At 43.5% G+C, this 16831-nt stretch overlaps 1 protein-coding gene across 6 annotated transcripts in view; it reads right to left on the bottom strand.

The window, feature by feature from the left end:
* Positions 1-15321, bottom strand: part of STN1 (STN1 subunit of CST complex) — a 48819-nt gene extending 33498 nt beyond the window's left edge. For 2 of the 6 annotated variants that reach the window (XM_058543942.1, XM_058543941.1), the window contains exons 1-3: positions 14885-15157; positions 14413-14607; positions 1495-1590 (exon numbers count right to left, since the gene is read on the bottom strand). In XM_058543942.1, coding sequence (XP_058399925.1) covers positions 1495-1590; positions 14413-14545 — 229 coding nt within the window. In that variant the 5' untranslated portion in view covers positions 14546-14607; positions 14885-15157. Of the gene's footprint in view, positions 1-1494; positions 1591-4818; positions 4947-14412; positions 14608-14884; positions 15158-15283 lie in introns of those variants that run through there. The other 4 variants (XM_058543938.1, XM_058543937.1, XM_058543939.1 and 1 more) reach the window with 4 other exon arrangements.
* Positions 15322-16831: the final 1510 nt, after the last annotated feature.

Below are 16831 nucleotides of genomic sequence, written 5' to 3' on the forward strand. Positions count from 1 at the left end.
CACGAAAAAAATAAATTAAAAAAATAAATAAATAAACTGAAATATACTATTATTTCATCATTGGTATTTGGAGAGGAAGTACCATATTGTACTAAAGATAATGTACTTGCCCACAGCTGGGTATGCTGTAGGAACTTAGCGAATGCTTGTTTAATTGTCTGGAGAAAAACAGAACCAATATCTTTGGGTAAAATGAAGCAGAGAAGAGATTCAGTATGGGGATGCCTGACAAGATGATCTATTTCAGAGTTTTAAAAAAATACATGCTGGGAAAAAGCAGAGGGCATGAGAAATCTCACCTCTCACATGTTATTTTATAAGCACAAGTTCATCATCCTCAGGAAAATGAATACATGTGGAAGAAATGCAATGATCTTGTTATCTGTAAATTATCAATCATGCACAGACTGCCAACGAAATGTTTTTGGTCACCCGGTTCAACTGCCTTCTGTCTTTCCCCAGGCAGAGCCAGAACACAAATCCAAGGCAACACCACAAGAGTGACAATGTCAGTTACAGCAAAGGTTTGGAATTCAAAGTTAAGATTCCCACAAAATATCTAGTGTGGCCTCTTAACTACAGAGAATCTTAAAGCTGCACAAGGCAATGTACTAAAATGCTTATACTAAACTCAATTAAAAAAAAATCATGGCGCTGGCCCCGTGGTGTAGTGGTTAAGTCCGGCACGCTCCACTTCAGCAGCCCAGGTTCACAGGTTCAGATCCCGGGCGCAGACCTACACCACTCATCAAGCCATGTTGTGGCTGCAACCCACATACAAAATAGAGGAAGACTGGCACAGATGTTAGGTCAGGGCTAATGTTCCTCAAGCAAAAAAAGAGTAAGATTAGCAACAGATGTTAGGTCAGAGCATCTTCCACACCAAAAAAATTAAAAAATCAAGACCCATGACACTAAAATTATATTCTAACAATTCGCTGGTATCCAAACTACAGAAACCCTTTATTTAGTTTCCATCATGAGGGAAGGGAGATTTTCTGATAGTGGATATTTACTCCTTCGAGTACCAGAAGACTTTTTTTTTTTAACTGTTCTGGACATAAATCTTATAAATTACTTTTTACACACCTCCTTGCCTTCTTAAAGAGTCTACCTTAACATTAATCTGGACTTTTCTTTTTAAAGTTATCAATATAAACATATATTACCATCCTTTGCTATTTATAGCTATGCCCTCAGGTATCACGTGTCTGTCCCTGATCAACCAGTGAGTCCAGATTGCCGTATTTTAATTCTTTGGCCTCCTAACTCCCCAGCAGCTGTCACTTGACAGTATTCATCAGTATCATTCCTCCCTGTTGCCGTGTACACTTAGCCCATGTCGGTGGCTCCAAAGGGCTCCCAACAGACCAAAGTGCATGGGGTTTGTGAGAGTCCCTAGCTGCTCTGAAAGGCTGGGGTTGTTTCAAATTCAACATTCAGCTAAGTGGGGTTCTTCCACATAAACTCAGTGTCAGACACAATTGTTCTTACCTCCATAACTGTAGAAAGCATCTCTTTCTCTCACTCCAATTACAGTTCCCAAGACATCTACCTGCTTTATTGGATGTCCGTTGTAAAAAAATACACCTGAAATTTAAAAAAAGGCAAAGTCCATACAATGGATGGCTACAGTTTCTCCTTCATTAACGTTAACTGTGGGGGTGGGGATGGGGTGGGAGGTGGATGTCACAACTCAGTGGTATGCTGCTTGCTGAACTTCCAGACTTAAGAATCAGTCCTTGACAAATGGCAAGCCCCAAGAAATGCAGATGTCTTTTCCTCAAGGGTCATAAGTAGCAAGCCTGGCTTTAAAGAAGCTTGTACTAGCGCAGAAAAGAGAAAACCAGTGTTGCCCAACCGGATTTGGTTAATCTTCTTTGCACTTGTAAAAATAAAATGTACCTCCCGGGAGAATGCTCACAAGGGGCCTGGAAACAGTTATCATGTCATGTGACCACACACAGTACTGTGTCTCGAGGGACTGGAAAAGGAAAGAGAGAGGAAACCACGAGAAAGGCTTCTTTGGCTTCTTTACTGGTGCTTTTCTAGGAAACCAGTCATCATTTCTATGAATTAGCAGTTAACACTTTTTTTTTTTTTAAAAAAGAGAAATAATTAGGTTACAAAACACTACCCTCTGGGGCCAGCAGATTACAACCCAAAAACTTCTCTTTTTAAAACTCTCTTTTCAAAACCCAGACGGCAGATGCCAGCAAGCAGGTTCCTGCCAGAGGAGAAACCTGAGAGGACAAACCCTACCCACTGACCCTGAAGGCCTTTTTGGACTCAGGGACAGGACACAGACAGAGGGACTCCCGGCAGGGGTGAGTCCCTGATTCCATCCCGAGGTCCCGGTGCTGTCCGGGCTCCTGCAGAGCTTCCCTCTTGTGGTCCCCCCATATCCTCACCTGAACTCCCTATTGTGGCTTCAGCTACCTGCGTTGTGTTCCTGTCACTGCAGCTAAAAAGTCCTGACCAAAATCCTCTCTGGCCTGTTTTTTTTCTCCCCACGATGGCTGAGTTTTTCCCTTTCAGAAAGAGGCCATGAACTTTTACTTGGTGACTTCCTTTTTAAATAAACATATGAATGTAAGCAAAGAAACAGTTATCACTGCAGGCATTTGGCCACCTCCCCCGCTCCCCACGCAGCCTGGTCAGAGTTCTGTTCACCTCCACGGGGTACCCGCGGCCTGAACCCCGATGCCCTTCAGAATCCCCAGACTGGCCTCCACTGACGGTTCTCGTTTCCTGTGTGGATAAAGGGACTGGGGATGAGTCGCTCACAGCAGAGTCCCAGGGGATGGACAAGCAGGCTCTGAGCCTCAGTCATTCAGAGATTTTAGGAGAGTGAGATGTGGTTTGAGGGGAAAAAAAAACGATGGTAAATTTAGCCAAAAGACGGTCCCCCTCCCTTGGCAGCGGCACCCTTCTAAAGATGACTTAGTGGACTGGAGACTGTGCCCGGGGCAACCTTGGGGGCCACAGCAGGAAAGGAGCCTGGGTCACTGTGTCATCCCCAGAGGAGGGGTGTCCCCATCCAGGAACGCTTGGATTGAATGGGGACAGACTGGCTCCACAGAAAATCCATGAAATTTTAAGAGCAGGACAGTTCCAACTGACTTCTCCAGAGCTCTTACGATTGAAATCCTGGTCTCTTAGTTACTACCTTTGGTGAGACCCTGGGGTCCTCTGCCCCTGCCAGCCTACACTGACCAAACACAGAGGAGAGAAGGCCTTCGGAGGAGGGAGATCCCTGCAGACCTTTGCAGACAAGCTCAGGCTTCCCTGTGGCAGAAGGAAGTTTAAATCGGGAGAACGAGCCTCCTGCAGGGCCGTGGGCATGGAGTCCTCCACTGAAGTGTACACTCGCCCTCCCCTGTACCTGACATGGCTGTGGCATGGCACTGCTTTGGTTCTCCAGGTTTGTTGTAGGGCTAGGTGGGGCTTAGAGCAGCCTGAGCTTCAGGCTGGGCTCTGACACCAGTCAGACCTTTTTGCTTTGTCAAATGCACTGTAGAGGTAATATCACTTTCTATTTGTGCACTGAGCAAAGTTAGAGAGAACTGTTTTCTAGAACCTGACTGGCCACCCCTCCCCGAGCCCAACTCACGGTCTGTCCTGGTTGCCAGGCACTTGTTTGCGTGAGAGATGGAACACTCCGCAGGCTTTCTTGTGGCCTGTTGTGGCCCACAGAACATTGCCAACTGGAGGCAGAGCCCTGGAGACCTTCGGGCCCATGAAGGGCCTACTGCCTGCCCCGAAAATGTGTTTCCAGCTGGTCCTGGAGCTGCCATGGGGTGCTCTGGGGTTATGTCTGAAAGCTTGAGACAGTCCCAGGACTCTCTGGGTCTCCCTGGGACACCCTGGTAAGTGCTGCTGTGGGGGTTTTCACAGTAAAGAGCCGATACACTTTAAGAAGGGAAAAAAAGCTAGCCAAAAGGTGTTCTGCCTGGGTTGAAGCATACAGAAAATGCAATGAGAAGACTGGACTAACCACACAAGCCAATGGAGTCCTCGAGTCACCACAGTGGAGACCAGTCCTCCAATGTTACAAACTCTGTATTGGGCAACACTTGATAAAGACCTAAGAGGTCTTCACTTGAGGACACAACAGACTTTCTTGAAAAGGGACAGAGAAGGGAGCCCCCTAAACTTTCATCTCATAGACTGCCAGTGGCTACTTTGAGGACAGACACAGTCACTCAAAGACACAGGAAATCCTTCCAATCTCAAATGACTGATGCAAAAAAAAAAATCTTAAAAGCACCAAAGAACAAGGGAGAACAAATTTAGAAGAAAATATGGGAGAAGTCAAGATGGCAGCGTAGGCAGACTCTGAACTCACCTCCTCCCGCAGACACAGTCAATTTACAACTACCCATGGAAAAATTACCCCTGAGACAGAAGTGAAAACTGGATAAGAGGAACTCCTGCAACAAAGGACAATCCTAGTTGAGGTGGAAGAGGCAGAAACTCCCTCCTAGAGAGAAAAAAACACCACCTTCACAAGCCGCCAGCTTCACAGACGCCCAGGAGCAGCCCAAAGGTATGCAGCCCTCCCGGGAGAAGCAGGACCCTGAGCTGGGGAGCGGCCCCGCTGTGGGCATTTTGTGGACCCAGCACAATCGAGACCAGTTGCATAATATCTGACTTTGCCTGCTACTAAAACATTGGGGAATACCCCCAGAAAACCTGGTTCACAAAGTAATTAAAACCAGCTCTTAAAGGGCCCGTGTGCAAACTCACCCGTTTCAGAAAGCATCCTAAAATCACCAGAAAGAAAGGTGCATAGTGCTTTGGTGAAAAGAGACTCACCTGATAAACCGGAGTGCATCTCGGTGAGAGGTGAGACCTCCCCAGGGACTGGGACATTTGCGGTGGCCATTGTTGTGGCCTGGTGTGGGCGTGCTGACACAGACGCCATTGGAGTTCTCCCTGGGGCCTGCTAGCCCAGGTCTGCCCCACCCACTAGAGTACCGATTTAATCCAGCTCAGCCAGGGCGGGCAGCCCACCCTATAGACTGGCCCCACCCAACAACAAGCCCGCAGGCAACTTGTGGGCCTGCATATATTGGTGACTAGATTCTCTGCAGCCTGGCAACTGAGCCGACTTCAGTGGGGCAGGGCGGGCACAAGGAGCAGGTGGAGAGTTTGGGGCTGTAGTGGAGTGTGTGGGGCTCCCGCCGTGGAGAGACTGGGTCCACTTCGGGAGGTCAGGGCATGCATACGGGGCAGGACTGTGTTGACTGTGTGTGTGGACCTATGGGTGGCAGGGCTTGTCAGCTGCAGAAGACTTGTGCTTCTCAAAGACCCACATAGGGGGTTTGCCCCACCTTCCAAAGTCTGAAACAATTGGGTGCTCCTGTGCCTGAGGCCAGCCCCACCCAGCTGCAATCCTCAGAGAGCTGACAAGAGACCTAAAGGCTGGAGGCTTATAGCAATTGTAAGCCCCTGAGCCTAACAACCTGCCATGCTGGGGGCCTGCTCACTTAAAAGAAATACTGCAAAACAAATGTGGTATTAGAACTTGCAGCCAACTGTGCTGGGGCTCCCCACACCTGATAAAGAGACTGAAGGGCCCACAACTACAAACAGCTGAGCATTACAACAGCTGACCAGGAGCATAACTCGGCCTACCTGGGCGCATACACGGAGAGCAAACAGGCCACAACAGAAGGACACACGTAGCCAACATAGGGGTCACCCCTGGAACATTGAGAACTGAGGGAAGCACACTGCAGGCCTTCTAAGGCATCACTTGTATAAGGTCACTTATCTAAGAGCAGGAGACGTAGCTGACCTACCTAATACGTAGACAGAAGCACAGGGAAAGAGGCAAAATGAGGAGGCAAAGGAATACATTCCAAGTAAGGGAACAGGACAAAACCCCAGAAGAGGAACTAAGTGAAACAGAAATGAGCAACCTACCTGACAGAGAGTTCAAACAAAGAGTGTTAAGGATGCTCACTGATGTGGAGAGAAGAATAGATGAACTCAGTGAGAATGTCAACAAAGAAATGGAAGATATAAAAAAGAACCAATCAGAAATGAAGAATACGATACTGGAAATGAAAAATTCGCTAGAGGGACTCAAAAGCAGAGTAGAGGATACAGAAGAATGGATCTGTGAGCTGGACGAAAGACTAGAAGAAATCACCCAAGCTGAACAGGTAAAAGAGAAAAGAATTAAAAAGAGTGAGGACAATAAACCAATGTTATTGCAATAAACAAAAAATTAAAAAAAAATAAAATAAAAAAAATAAAAAGAGTGAGGACAATCTAAGGGACATCTGGGACAACATCAAGCGCACTAACATCCGTGTTATAGGTGTCCCGGAAGGAGAAGAGTGAGACAAAGGGGCAGAGAATCTATTTCAAGAAATAATAGATGAAAACTTCCCTAACCTAAGGAAGGAAGCAGACATCCAGGTACAGGAAGCACAGAGAGCCCCAAACAAGATAAACCCAAAGAGGCCCAGACCAAGACACATCATAATCAAAATGTCTAGAATTAAAGATAAAGAGAGAATCCTAAAAGCCGCAAGAGAAAGACAAGTTACACGCAAAGGAAACCCCATGAGGCTATCAGCTGACTTCTCAGCGGAAACCTTACAGGCTAGAAGAGAGTGGCACGATATATTTAAAGTGCTAAAAGGAAAAAACTTACAGCCAAGAATACTCTACCCAGCAAGATTATCATTCAAAATGGAAGGAGAGATAAAAAATTTCCCAGACAAGCAAAAATTAAAGGAGTTTGTCACCAAGAAACCAGTGCTACAAGAAATGTTGAAGGGACTGATTTAAGGAGAAAAGAGAAGACCACAAATAGGAAAAATTATCTATTTCCACGATAAGAGGGCCATGGATACAAATGCACAAAAAAGAGGTTAGATATGATATCAAAAACATCAAATGAGGGAGGAGGGGAGTTAAAGAGTAGAGCTTTCAGATAGAGGTCAAACTAAAGAGACCATCAATTCTGTATAGAAGGAGAAAGGAACAGAGAAGGACTACTAAAACACTGAGAAAAAAAGTTAAAAAATGGTAGTAAGTAACATACTTATCAATAGCTACTTTAAACGTCAATGGACTAAATGCCCCAATTAAAAGGCATAGGGTGGCTGATTGGATAAAACACCAAGACCCATACATATGCTGCATACAAGAGACACACTTCAGACCTAAAGACACTCACAAACTGAAAGTGAAGGCATGGAAAAAGATACTCCATGCAAATGGCAATGAAAAGAAAGCTGGGGTAGCAATACTCATATCAGACAAAATAGACTTCAAAACAAAAACTGTCAAAAGAGACAAAGAAGGGCATTACATAATGATCAAGGGAACATTCCAACAAGAGGATATAACACTTGTAAATATCTACGCACCCAATGTAGGTGCACCTAAATATATACAGCAATTATTAACAGACATAAAAACAGAAACAGACAGAAACGCAATAATAGTAGGGGGCTTTAACACTTCACTTACACCAAGGGATAGATCATCCAAACAGAAGATCAATAAGGAAACATTGGCCTTAAATGACACACTAGAACAGATGGACCTAGTAGCTATATACAGAGCATTCCATCCAAAAACCGAAGAATACATGTTCTTTTCAAATGCACATGGAACATTCTCCTGGATCGATCACATATTAGGCCACAAAACAAGTCTTCATAAATTTAAGAAGACTGAAATAATACCAAGCATCTTTTCTGACCACAACGGTATGAAACTGGAAATCAACTATAGCAAGAAAATCAGAAAAGCCACAAATACGTGGAGATTAAACAAAATGCTACTGAACAACGACTGGGTCAATGAAGAAATCAAAGAAGAAATAAAAAAATACCTGGAGACAAATGAAAATGAAAATACGACATGCCAGAATTTATGGGATACAGCAAAAGCGGTTCTAAGAGGGAAGTTTATAGCAATACAGGCCTATCTCAACAAACAAGAAAAATCTCAAATAAACAATCTAACAATGCACCTAAAGGAACTGGAAAAAGAAGAACAAACAAAGCCCAAAATCAGTAGAAGAAGGGAAATAATAAAAATCAGAGCAGAAATAAATGAAATAGAGACTTAAAAAAATAGAAAAAATTAATAAAACCAAGAGCTGGTTCTTTGAAAAGATCAACAAAATTGACAAAACTTTAGCTAGACTCACCAAGAAAAAAAGAGAGAAGGCACAAATAAGTAAAATCAGAAATGAAACAGGAGAAATTACAAGAGACACCTCAGAAATACAAAAGATTATAAGAGAATACTATGAAAAGCTATATGCCAACCAATTCGACAATCTGGAAGAAATGGATAAATTCTTAGAATCATACAACCTTCCAAAACTGGATCAAGAAGAAGTAGAGAATTTGAATAGACCAATCACCAGTAAGGAGATCGAAACAGTAATCACAAACCTCCCCAAAAATAAAAGTCCAGGACCAGACGGCTCCCCTGGTGAATTCTTCCAAACATTCAAAGAAGACTTAATACCTATCCTTCTCAAACTCTTCCAAAAAATTGTGGAGGGGGGGAAGCTCCCTAAATCATTCTATGAAGCCGACATCACCCTGATACCAAAACCAGACAAGGACAACACAAAAAAAGAAAATTACAGGCCAATATCACTGATGAACATCGATGCAAAAATCCTCAACAAAATATTAGCAAATCGCATACAACAATATGTTAAAAAGATTATACACCATGATCAAGTGGGATTTATTCCAGGTATGCAGGGATGGTTCAACATTCGCAAATCAATCAACGTAATACACCACATTAATAAAATGAAAAATAAAAATCACATTTTTATCTTGATTGATTATTTTATCTTTATATTGATTATCTCCATAGATGCAGAGAAAGCATTTGACAAGATACAGCATCCATTTATGATAAAAACTCTGAATAAAATGGGGATAGAAGGAAAGCACCTCAACACAATAAAGGCCATATGACACACCCACAGCTAATATCATCCTCAATGGTGAAAAACTGAAAGCTATCCCTCTAAGAACAGGAACCAGACAAGGATGCCCACTCTCACCACTCCTATTTAACATAGTACTGGAAGTCCTAGCCAGAGCAATCAGGCAAGAAAAAGAAATAAAAGGGATCCAAATTGGAAAGGAAGAAGTGAAACTGTCACTATTTGCAGATGATGTGATTTTATATATAGAAAACCCTAAAGAATCCACCAGAAAACTTTTAAGTGAATTTATTATATAAAAGTTTATTATATAAAAGTTATAAAAGTTGCAGGATACAAAAACAACATACAAAAATCAGTTGCATTTCTATACACTAACAACGAAGTAGCAGAAAGAGAAATTAAGAATACAATCCCATTTACAATTGCAACAAAAAGAATAAAATACCTAGGAATAAACTTAACCAAAGACGTGAAAGATCTGTACACAAAAAACTATAAAACATTGCTGAAAGATATTGAAGAAGACACAAAGAAATGGAAAGATATTCCATGCTCTTGGATTGGAAGAATTAACATAGTTAAGATGTCCATACTTTCTAAAACAATCTATAGATTCAATGCAATCCCTATCAAAGTTCCAACAATATTTTTCACAGAAATAGAACAAAGAATCCTAAAATTTATATGGAACAACAAAAGACCCCGAATAGCTAAAGGAATCTTGAGAACAAAGAACAAAGCTGGAGGTATCACACTCCCTGATTTCAAAATATACTACAAAGCTATAGTAACCAAAACAGCATGGTACTGGCACAAAAACAGACACACAGACCAATGGAATAGAATCGAAAGCCCAGAAATAAACCCACACATCTATGGACAGCTAATCTTTGACAAAGGAGCCAAGAACACACAACGGAGAAAAGAAAGTCTCTTCAACAAATGGTGTTGGGAAAACTGGATAGCCATATGCAAAAAAATGAAAGTAGACCCTTACCTTACACCATACACAAAAATTAACTCAAAATGGATTAAAGACTTGAATGTAAGACCTGAAATTATGAAACTTCTAGAAGAAAACATAGGCAGTATGCTCTTCAACATCGGTCATAGCAACGTATTTTCAAGCACCATGTCTGACCGGGCAAGAGAAACAATAGAAAAAATAAACAAATGGGACTACATCAAACTAAAAAGCTTCTGCACAGCAAAGGAAACCATCAATAAAACGAAAAGACAACCTAACAATTGGAAGAAGATATTTGCAAACCATACATCTGATAAGGGGTTAATCTCCAAAATATATAAAGAACTCATGCATCTCAACAACAAAAAAACTAACAACCCAATTGAAAAATGGGCAAAAGATCTGAACAGACATTTCTCCAAAGAAGATATACAGATGGCCAACAGACACATGAAAAGATGTTCAAAATGATCAACTATCAGGGAAATGCAAATCAAAACTACAATGAGATATCACCTCACGCCCATCAGAATGGCTAATTAACAAGACAGAAAACAACACGCGTTGGAGAGGATGTGGAGAGAAGGGAACTCTCATACACTGCTGGTGGGAGTGCAAACTGGTGCAGCCACTATGGAAAACAGTATCCTCAAAAAATCAAGGATAGAACTACCATATGATCCAGCTATTCCACTGCTGGGTATTTATCCAAAGAACTTGAAAACACCAATGCACCAATACATGCACCCTTGTGTTCACTGCAGCGTTATTCACAATAGCCAAGACTTGGAAGCAACCTAAGTGCCCATCAAGGGACGAATGGATAAAGAAGATGTGGTATATATACACAACGGAATACTACTCAGCCATAAGAAACGATGAAATCCAGACCTTTGTGACAACATGGATGGACATTGAGGGTATTATGCAAAGTGAAATAAGTCAGAGGGAGAAGGTCAAATACCGTATGATTTCCTTCATTAAGTAGTAGATAATAACAACAATAAGCAAACACACAGAGACAGAGATTGGATTGGTGGTTACCAGAGAGGAAGGGGGGAGGGAGGAGGTCGAAAGGGATAATTCGGCACATGTGTGTGGTGATGGGTTGTAATTAGAATTTGGGTGGTGAACATGATGTAATCTATGCAGAAATAGATGTATAATGATGTACACCTGAAATATACAATGTTATAAACCAATATTACTGCAATAAACAAAAAATTAAAAAAAATAATAAAAAATAAAATAAAATAAAAATAAAGAAAAAAAAAGAAGAAAATAACAGATGGTTTGAATAAAATCACTCAGAGAAAATTGATTGAGGAGGAAATACACTGCTTAGAAATAGAGAAGAAACTTCCCAAAGTGAATAGAAACATCAACTATACATCAGAAGTGCAAGCTCTAGAAGATGGCTGATGATACAGAAAAAGAAATGGAGAGAACCACTTCCTTCTATCAACATAAGATTTTCTTCTATGAGAAAAGAGCTCAAGAAAGTTGGATGGCAGCTCTGTGGACTGAGAGAAAGCTCAATGAGCTAAGAAAAGAAAATAATCACGACAACAGATACTGGCTGACACTGAGTTTAAGTTGCAGCCTTTCCCAAGTGATCGTTTTGCTCCTGCTAATCCACGTGCAGCCCACAGAGGCTCAGACATATCAGGGGATCCCGCAAATCATCAGGTCCCCAAGAGAGAGGAGGGTCATGCTGGGAGGGCTCAGGGATCCAGGGTCACAGGTGGGTTTGATTCAGTGTTCCCAGCAGCTGCCCCATGAACAGTCACAACCACAGCAAGATATCTGCCTATGGTTTCTCTCTTTTAAAAGTACTTTTGCTTTATCTCTTTTTGGTCTATCTGTTATTTAATTGATGCTACAACTGCTCTTATTGAAGTCTGATAGCAATAAAATGCCTCAGATAATATTTTTTAAAATACAGATTCATTTAATACAATTCTTATGAATACATTATTTCCACTTCATTGTAACCTCTAGAATTAGATAATATAAGTACTGTATTGTGATTTAAATAAAAGATTCACTATTATTTATCCCATCATTAAAGTCTGAGATGGACAGAGACATTTAGAATAATAAAGACTACTTCTGCATGCTATGAGCCATAACCAAATCGAACCAAATAAAACAAAAACCCAAAAACCACCACCACCACAGTCAAACTTCATAATATTTTTTTATTTGTTTAACCCTAAATTCACAGGTTAATTTAGGGAGCTGACATTTTGCAACCATTTTGGAAGGCAGTCAATCTGACGCTAACTACCCAGAGTAAGGTCAAATTTCACAGATTAAGGGCACAGTCTCCCACAAGACTGCCCTCACTTCCATCACCAGCCCCAAGTTTGGAGGTCCTCAAGCCACCCACACTTCTAACCAACTGGCTACAAATTCAGGGGTTCCCACAACTCCCTCAGGTTTGATAATTTGCTAGAATGACACACAATACTAAGGAAGGTACTATACTTACGACTGTAGTTTTATAATAAAGGGTACAAATCAGTACTAGCTGAGTGAAGAGATGCATAGGACAAGGTCTGAGAGTCCAAGGGAAAGCTTCCATGTCCTCAGGACACATCACCCTCCTGACACACTGATGTATTATTACCAACCAGGAAAGCTCACCCAACCCTCAGTGTCTAGAGTTTTTATTGGGGTTTCATTATGCAGACACAACTGACTGAATCACTGGCCACGTGACAACTCAATCTCCAGCCCCTCTCCTCTCCCAAGGGGTGGGGCTGATGTCAGTGGCTCAAAACCCAACCCTCTAATCACATGGTTGGTTGTTCAGGCACGGACAACCCCCATCCTGAAACTACCCAGGGGCCTAGCAGGAGGCACCTATTAGCATATACTCAACTGTGGTTCTAGGGGCCACCATGAATAACAAAGACACTCCTATCATTCCAGAAATCCAAAGATTTCCCAGGAACCAGGACAAAGGCCAGCCAAATTCTTTATGATATATTTGTTTCTAGTTTTATCATTTTTTGGTTAACTTTTGTTATTTTTTTAGATATTCTTTACTTTTTAAACATTTCTAAATTTTATGCAGTCAAAATAAAAGTTTTTTTCTTTATGACAACCAAACAAACACAACAACAAAACAACATAAAAATGAAAACCTAGACTAGTGGCATTTCCCACTCCTCAGAACCCTAAAATACAGTCTAAAGAAGATCATTCTGAAATTATGGTTGATGTCTGCTTCAACCATGAGGTTTCATTTTAAAAACTACATCAGAAACATTATCACCAGTGATATAGCAAAGATCAGGGGGACCAGTTTTCCTTGGTTTGTTGTTAATACATCTTACAGTCCTTCACCCATAGGAAGAGTTAAGCCCCTGATACCTCCTTGAGCACCTACAGAAGATCTGTAAGCAAGGCTGGCATTTGGTGTGAATTAATTTCTTCTTGAGGAGATGAGCTATGAAGAATATCAGACTATTGTGGAAAACAGACAACTGTGGGGGAGGATGGCTGCCTTCCAAAGAAAAAAACAGATCATTTCCAACAATAATTAGCAAATAAAGGTGTGGTGGAAAATCTACAAAAGGCTTTAGTATAAGGTCATCCAAACACATTTGTACACAGAACTGGAAACACACAAAACGTCATCTCATTGAAACTGTGCATACTTGACATTCTTGACTACTTCTGAATCATAGCTTGCTATTCATTCAAAATAGCAAACGGAGTTTAACTAACTTTCTCATATAGCACGGTAAACACGTGAAGATCCATCCACAGCTATACGAATTATTTAACTGTATTTGCTATATTTTTAGGTACGAAGAGCCTGTCTTTAGTGACCACTACTCTAATTAAAAAAGCCATTTCTTTAACTTTACATTTGTAATGCTTTATTGCTCCAATGACTATTTCTTGCAGGCCCACTACGTGCCAGATACTATTCTAAGCACTGGGATTACACAGGTGAACAAGGCAGATAATGTCCTTCCTCTTGGGGAATTTACGGTATTTTGATGCTGATGAATTCAAAACAAAACAAAACCACATAAGAAAATCAGGCATGGTTAATCCCCATTCTTACAAAGAAGACACCTAAGCTTTACAGGTGAGTCACATACCCAGGCCAGGTAAGTGGCTCGGTTAGGAAAGGAAGCAAGGCCTAGGGATGCCTGGTCCAGTGAGCTTCCCACTAAGAGTAGGCCCAGAGAAAAACAACTGAGCATTTTTAAATATGAAAGACCTCAAACCCAGGTAAAAACACTCCTCAGTAGAAAGGTTACTCCCCCAAGCATCTATTAACAAAATAAAAATAAAAAAGATTTAGACTGTTTTTAACTTGCATAGAAATGAACTCATTTGAGGGTCCAGGCTAGGTCATTTACACAGCTTGCAGCAGGGAAGGCTCTCCTGAAAACCCCTATGCCCCAGATTTCTGCAGCTTTGGGGAAGGGAGGATAGTACAGGGCACCCACCAGGCTGACAAGCCACATACCTGGCACCTGGCAGGACTCCTTCAAGTCCAGGATATCCCTGATGTAGAGTTTTGCAAAGGCTAGAAACACAGGATCCAAACCCCACAAGAGGGAAGGGGTCTCCTCTTCACACCAGCCGGATTCAGACTGCATTGGGATGCTGGGCTGTGGCTTCCAGCCAACCCTGAAAGGCTTTGCATCACTGAATCGAGGATCTAGATGGGAGACACCAAAATCAGGATGCAAGGAGGTTAAAGTGGGTGAAATTGGCATGGCCCCAAAGCTGTTCCCGGCGGACATCCAGAACTCTGGGAGGGGTAAACCCAGGGGCCCAGGGCTTGTCAAACTGGATGCCATGGGCTTCGGAAAAGAGGCGTTCCTCGAGTGAGGACCCATGAGTTCCTTATGGCTCTCTCCCTGGAACCTCCTCTGCCCCACGGGAGGGTTTCTCATTCCCCAAAAGTACCAACTTCGAAAACGTTAAACACCAACTTTTCACTCTGGGGAGATATGTCCATACGGTAGTATCCCGAAACCGCTTTAATTGGTGGGCTCCAGGGAGGAATAGGCGCCCTCCTGGCCATAGACGTGTGCGGCACAGAGTGGGCGGGTCTGTCCGTCGCTCTGCCCCTGCACCTTCCGGTTTTAGAGATGAGACTGAGAGCAGTAAAACGGAAACGAAAACCAGCTCCTAGCCCCTCCCGCCGCACCCGCACACCCGGCCCGCAGGTTCCCGGAGCGCGCAGGCCCGGCCCCTCCGGCGCTCGGAGGCCGCCGGCGCCCACGGGCTAAAGGAGGCGCCGCCGGCCCCGCCCGGCGCAGGAGCGCTTGGCCGGGGTCGCCTCGGGAGTTCTGGTGGGGGCCGGACACCGCCCCTCGCGCTGGACCAACCTCGCGTCCTCGCCCCGGCCTTTTCTTCCCGCCGCCCGCGGCTCCGCCCCGCCCCGCCCCGCCCCGCCCGCGCCTCGCTGTGGCTCCGCCCACCCCGCCCGCAGCCACGCCCCATTCTGCGCCCGCCGCGGCTCCACCCTCTGCCCTCCTCCAGGTGGCGGGTTGCGGCTGGAGGCTCCGGTGGGGGAGCCTCTGTTTGGCTCAGGCAGGGCTGAGGTCCCTGCGGCTGTCTGGACTCTGCGGCCTTCGCGGGGGTGAGCCTAAATCTCTGAGGCGTGGGAGCTGGCCCTGAAATTCCTGCTGACCAAACCCCGCCTTCCAAGTCACTGTTTCACACCCCGCCCCCGCTAGTGGTGGGACCCTGCGCCAGGACCTCTAAGAGATTGGTTCAGACAGGTTTTTTTTGGTTTGTTCCTCATGTGTTAAATGAACAAGTAAAGCAATACCAAAAGCAGGATTACGTTGTGACATATTTTAAATGTTTATTACACTGATAAATGACCTACTAACACACAGACACACACGTTGGGACTCTACAGTCTCACTTGGAGATAATGACAGTATCTGAATTTAAATCCTTGAGTAAATGTGAGGTCTAGTCTTTACCCAAGACCAGCCTTCCTTGCAAGATCATGACAAATTTTGTCTCTTGTCCTCTGTCTACACTCTGGAATGTTGAACATTTAAGAATTTTGAAAAACTGGCATTTTGGTAAATTATCACCACCTTGATAGTGCTTTTCCCCAGTAGTCCTAATTGAAAGTGAGATAAGATAGCCACGTTCCACTCCCATAAATAAATAAGCTACATCATGACATTGCTCGAGACAGCAAGAGTTCTTCCTGTTTTACAGCAACTCTGTCAAATGGCAGGAGGCATACGAGTCACTGTGGTAGGCCATTCCTGGGGGAGGTAGATGGTGACCAAAGAGAGAATTGCTAAACTATTTAGCAGAGAAGGAACTTCAAGCAGCTGGAAGGGAAAATGTGTGTCATTAGAAGAACGCCATTTAATTACACCGGTGGGCACTGAAGAAGCTAAAAAATAGAGTTCTTGGTAAAGTACAGCATCACCCAGATTCTACTGCGATGAACAGTTGGGTCTGTGGAGTTTCAAATTTAGTTGAAAGAAACCACCTTTCTAGTAGGGGAGGCTTTCTTCGAAGAAGAACATCCAGTAGGACACCCAGTAGGATGAGAGCTTCCGGCTGACCTGTCAGATGGGAAGAGACAGGTTGGGTGACATTTTCCTCACTGCACACGTCTGCTCCTGGGTGGCACCCAAGAAGAAAATCACTACTGGGTGTACTCAGAGCCTGAGAAAATTTCAGGAATACTCTCGTGGCTCTCAGGGGTACAGTGCTAGGAACCAGGGCCCTTGGGAACCCCAAGCTTACTGCCGGCCTCGGGGAGGGCCACACCCAAGCGGGGTGAGCAGAGCAGACTGCCCCAAAGCCATCTTTTACAATGAAGGGTGGAATCCTTGGAGTAGGGATGCTGCTTTCGTGTGTGCGTGTGTGTGAGGAAGATCAGCCCTAAGTTAACATCC

This window comes from Diceros bicornis, chromosome 6 (genome assembly GCF_020826845.1).
Source record: "Diceros bicornis minor isolate mBicDic1 chromosome 6, mDicBic1.mat.cur, whole genome shotgun sequence".
NCBI lineage: Eukaryota > Metazoa > Chordata > Mammalia > Perissodactyla > Rhinocerotidae > Diceros > Diceros bicornis.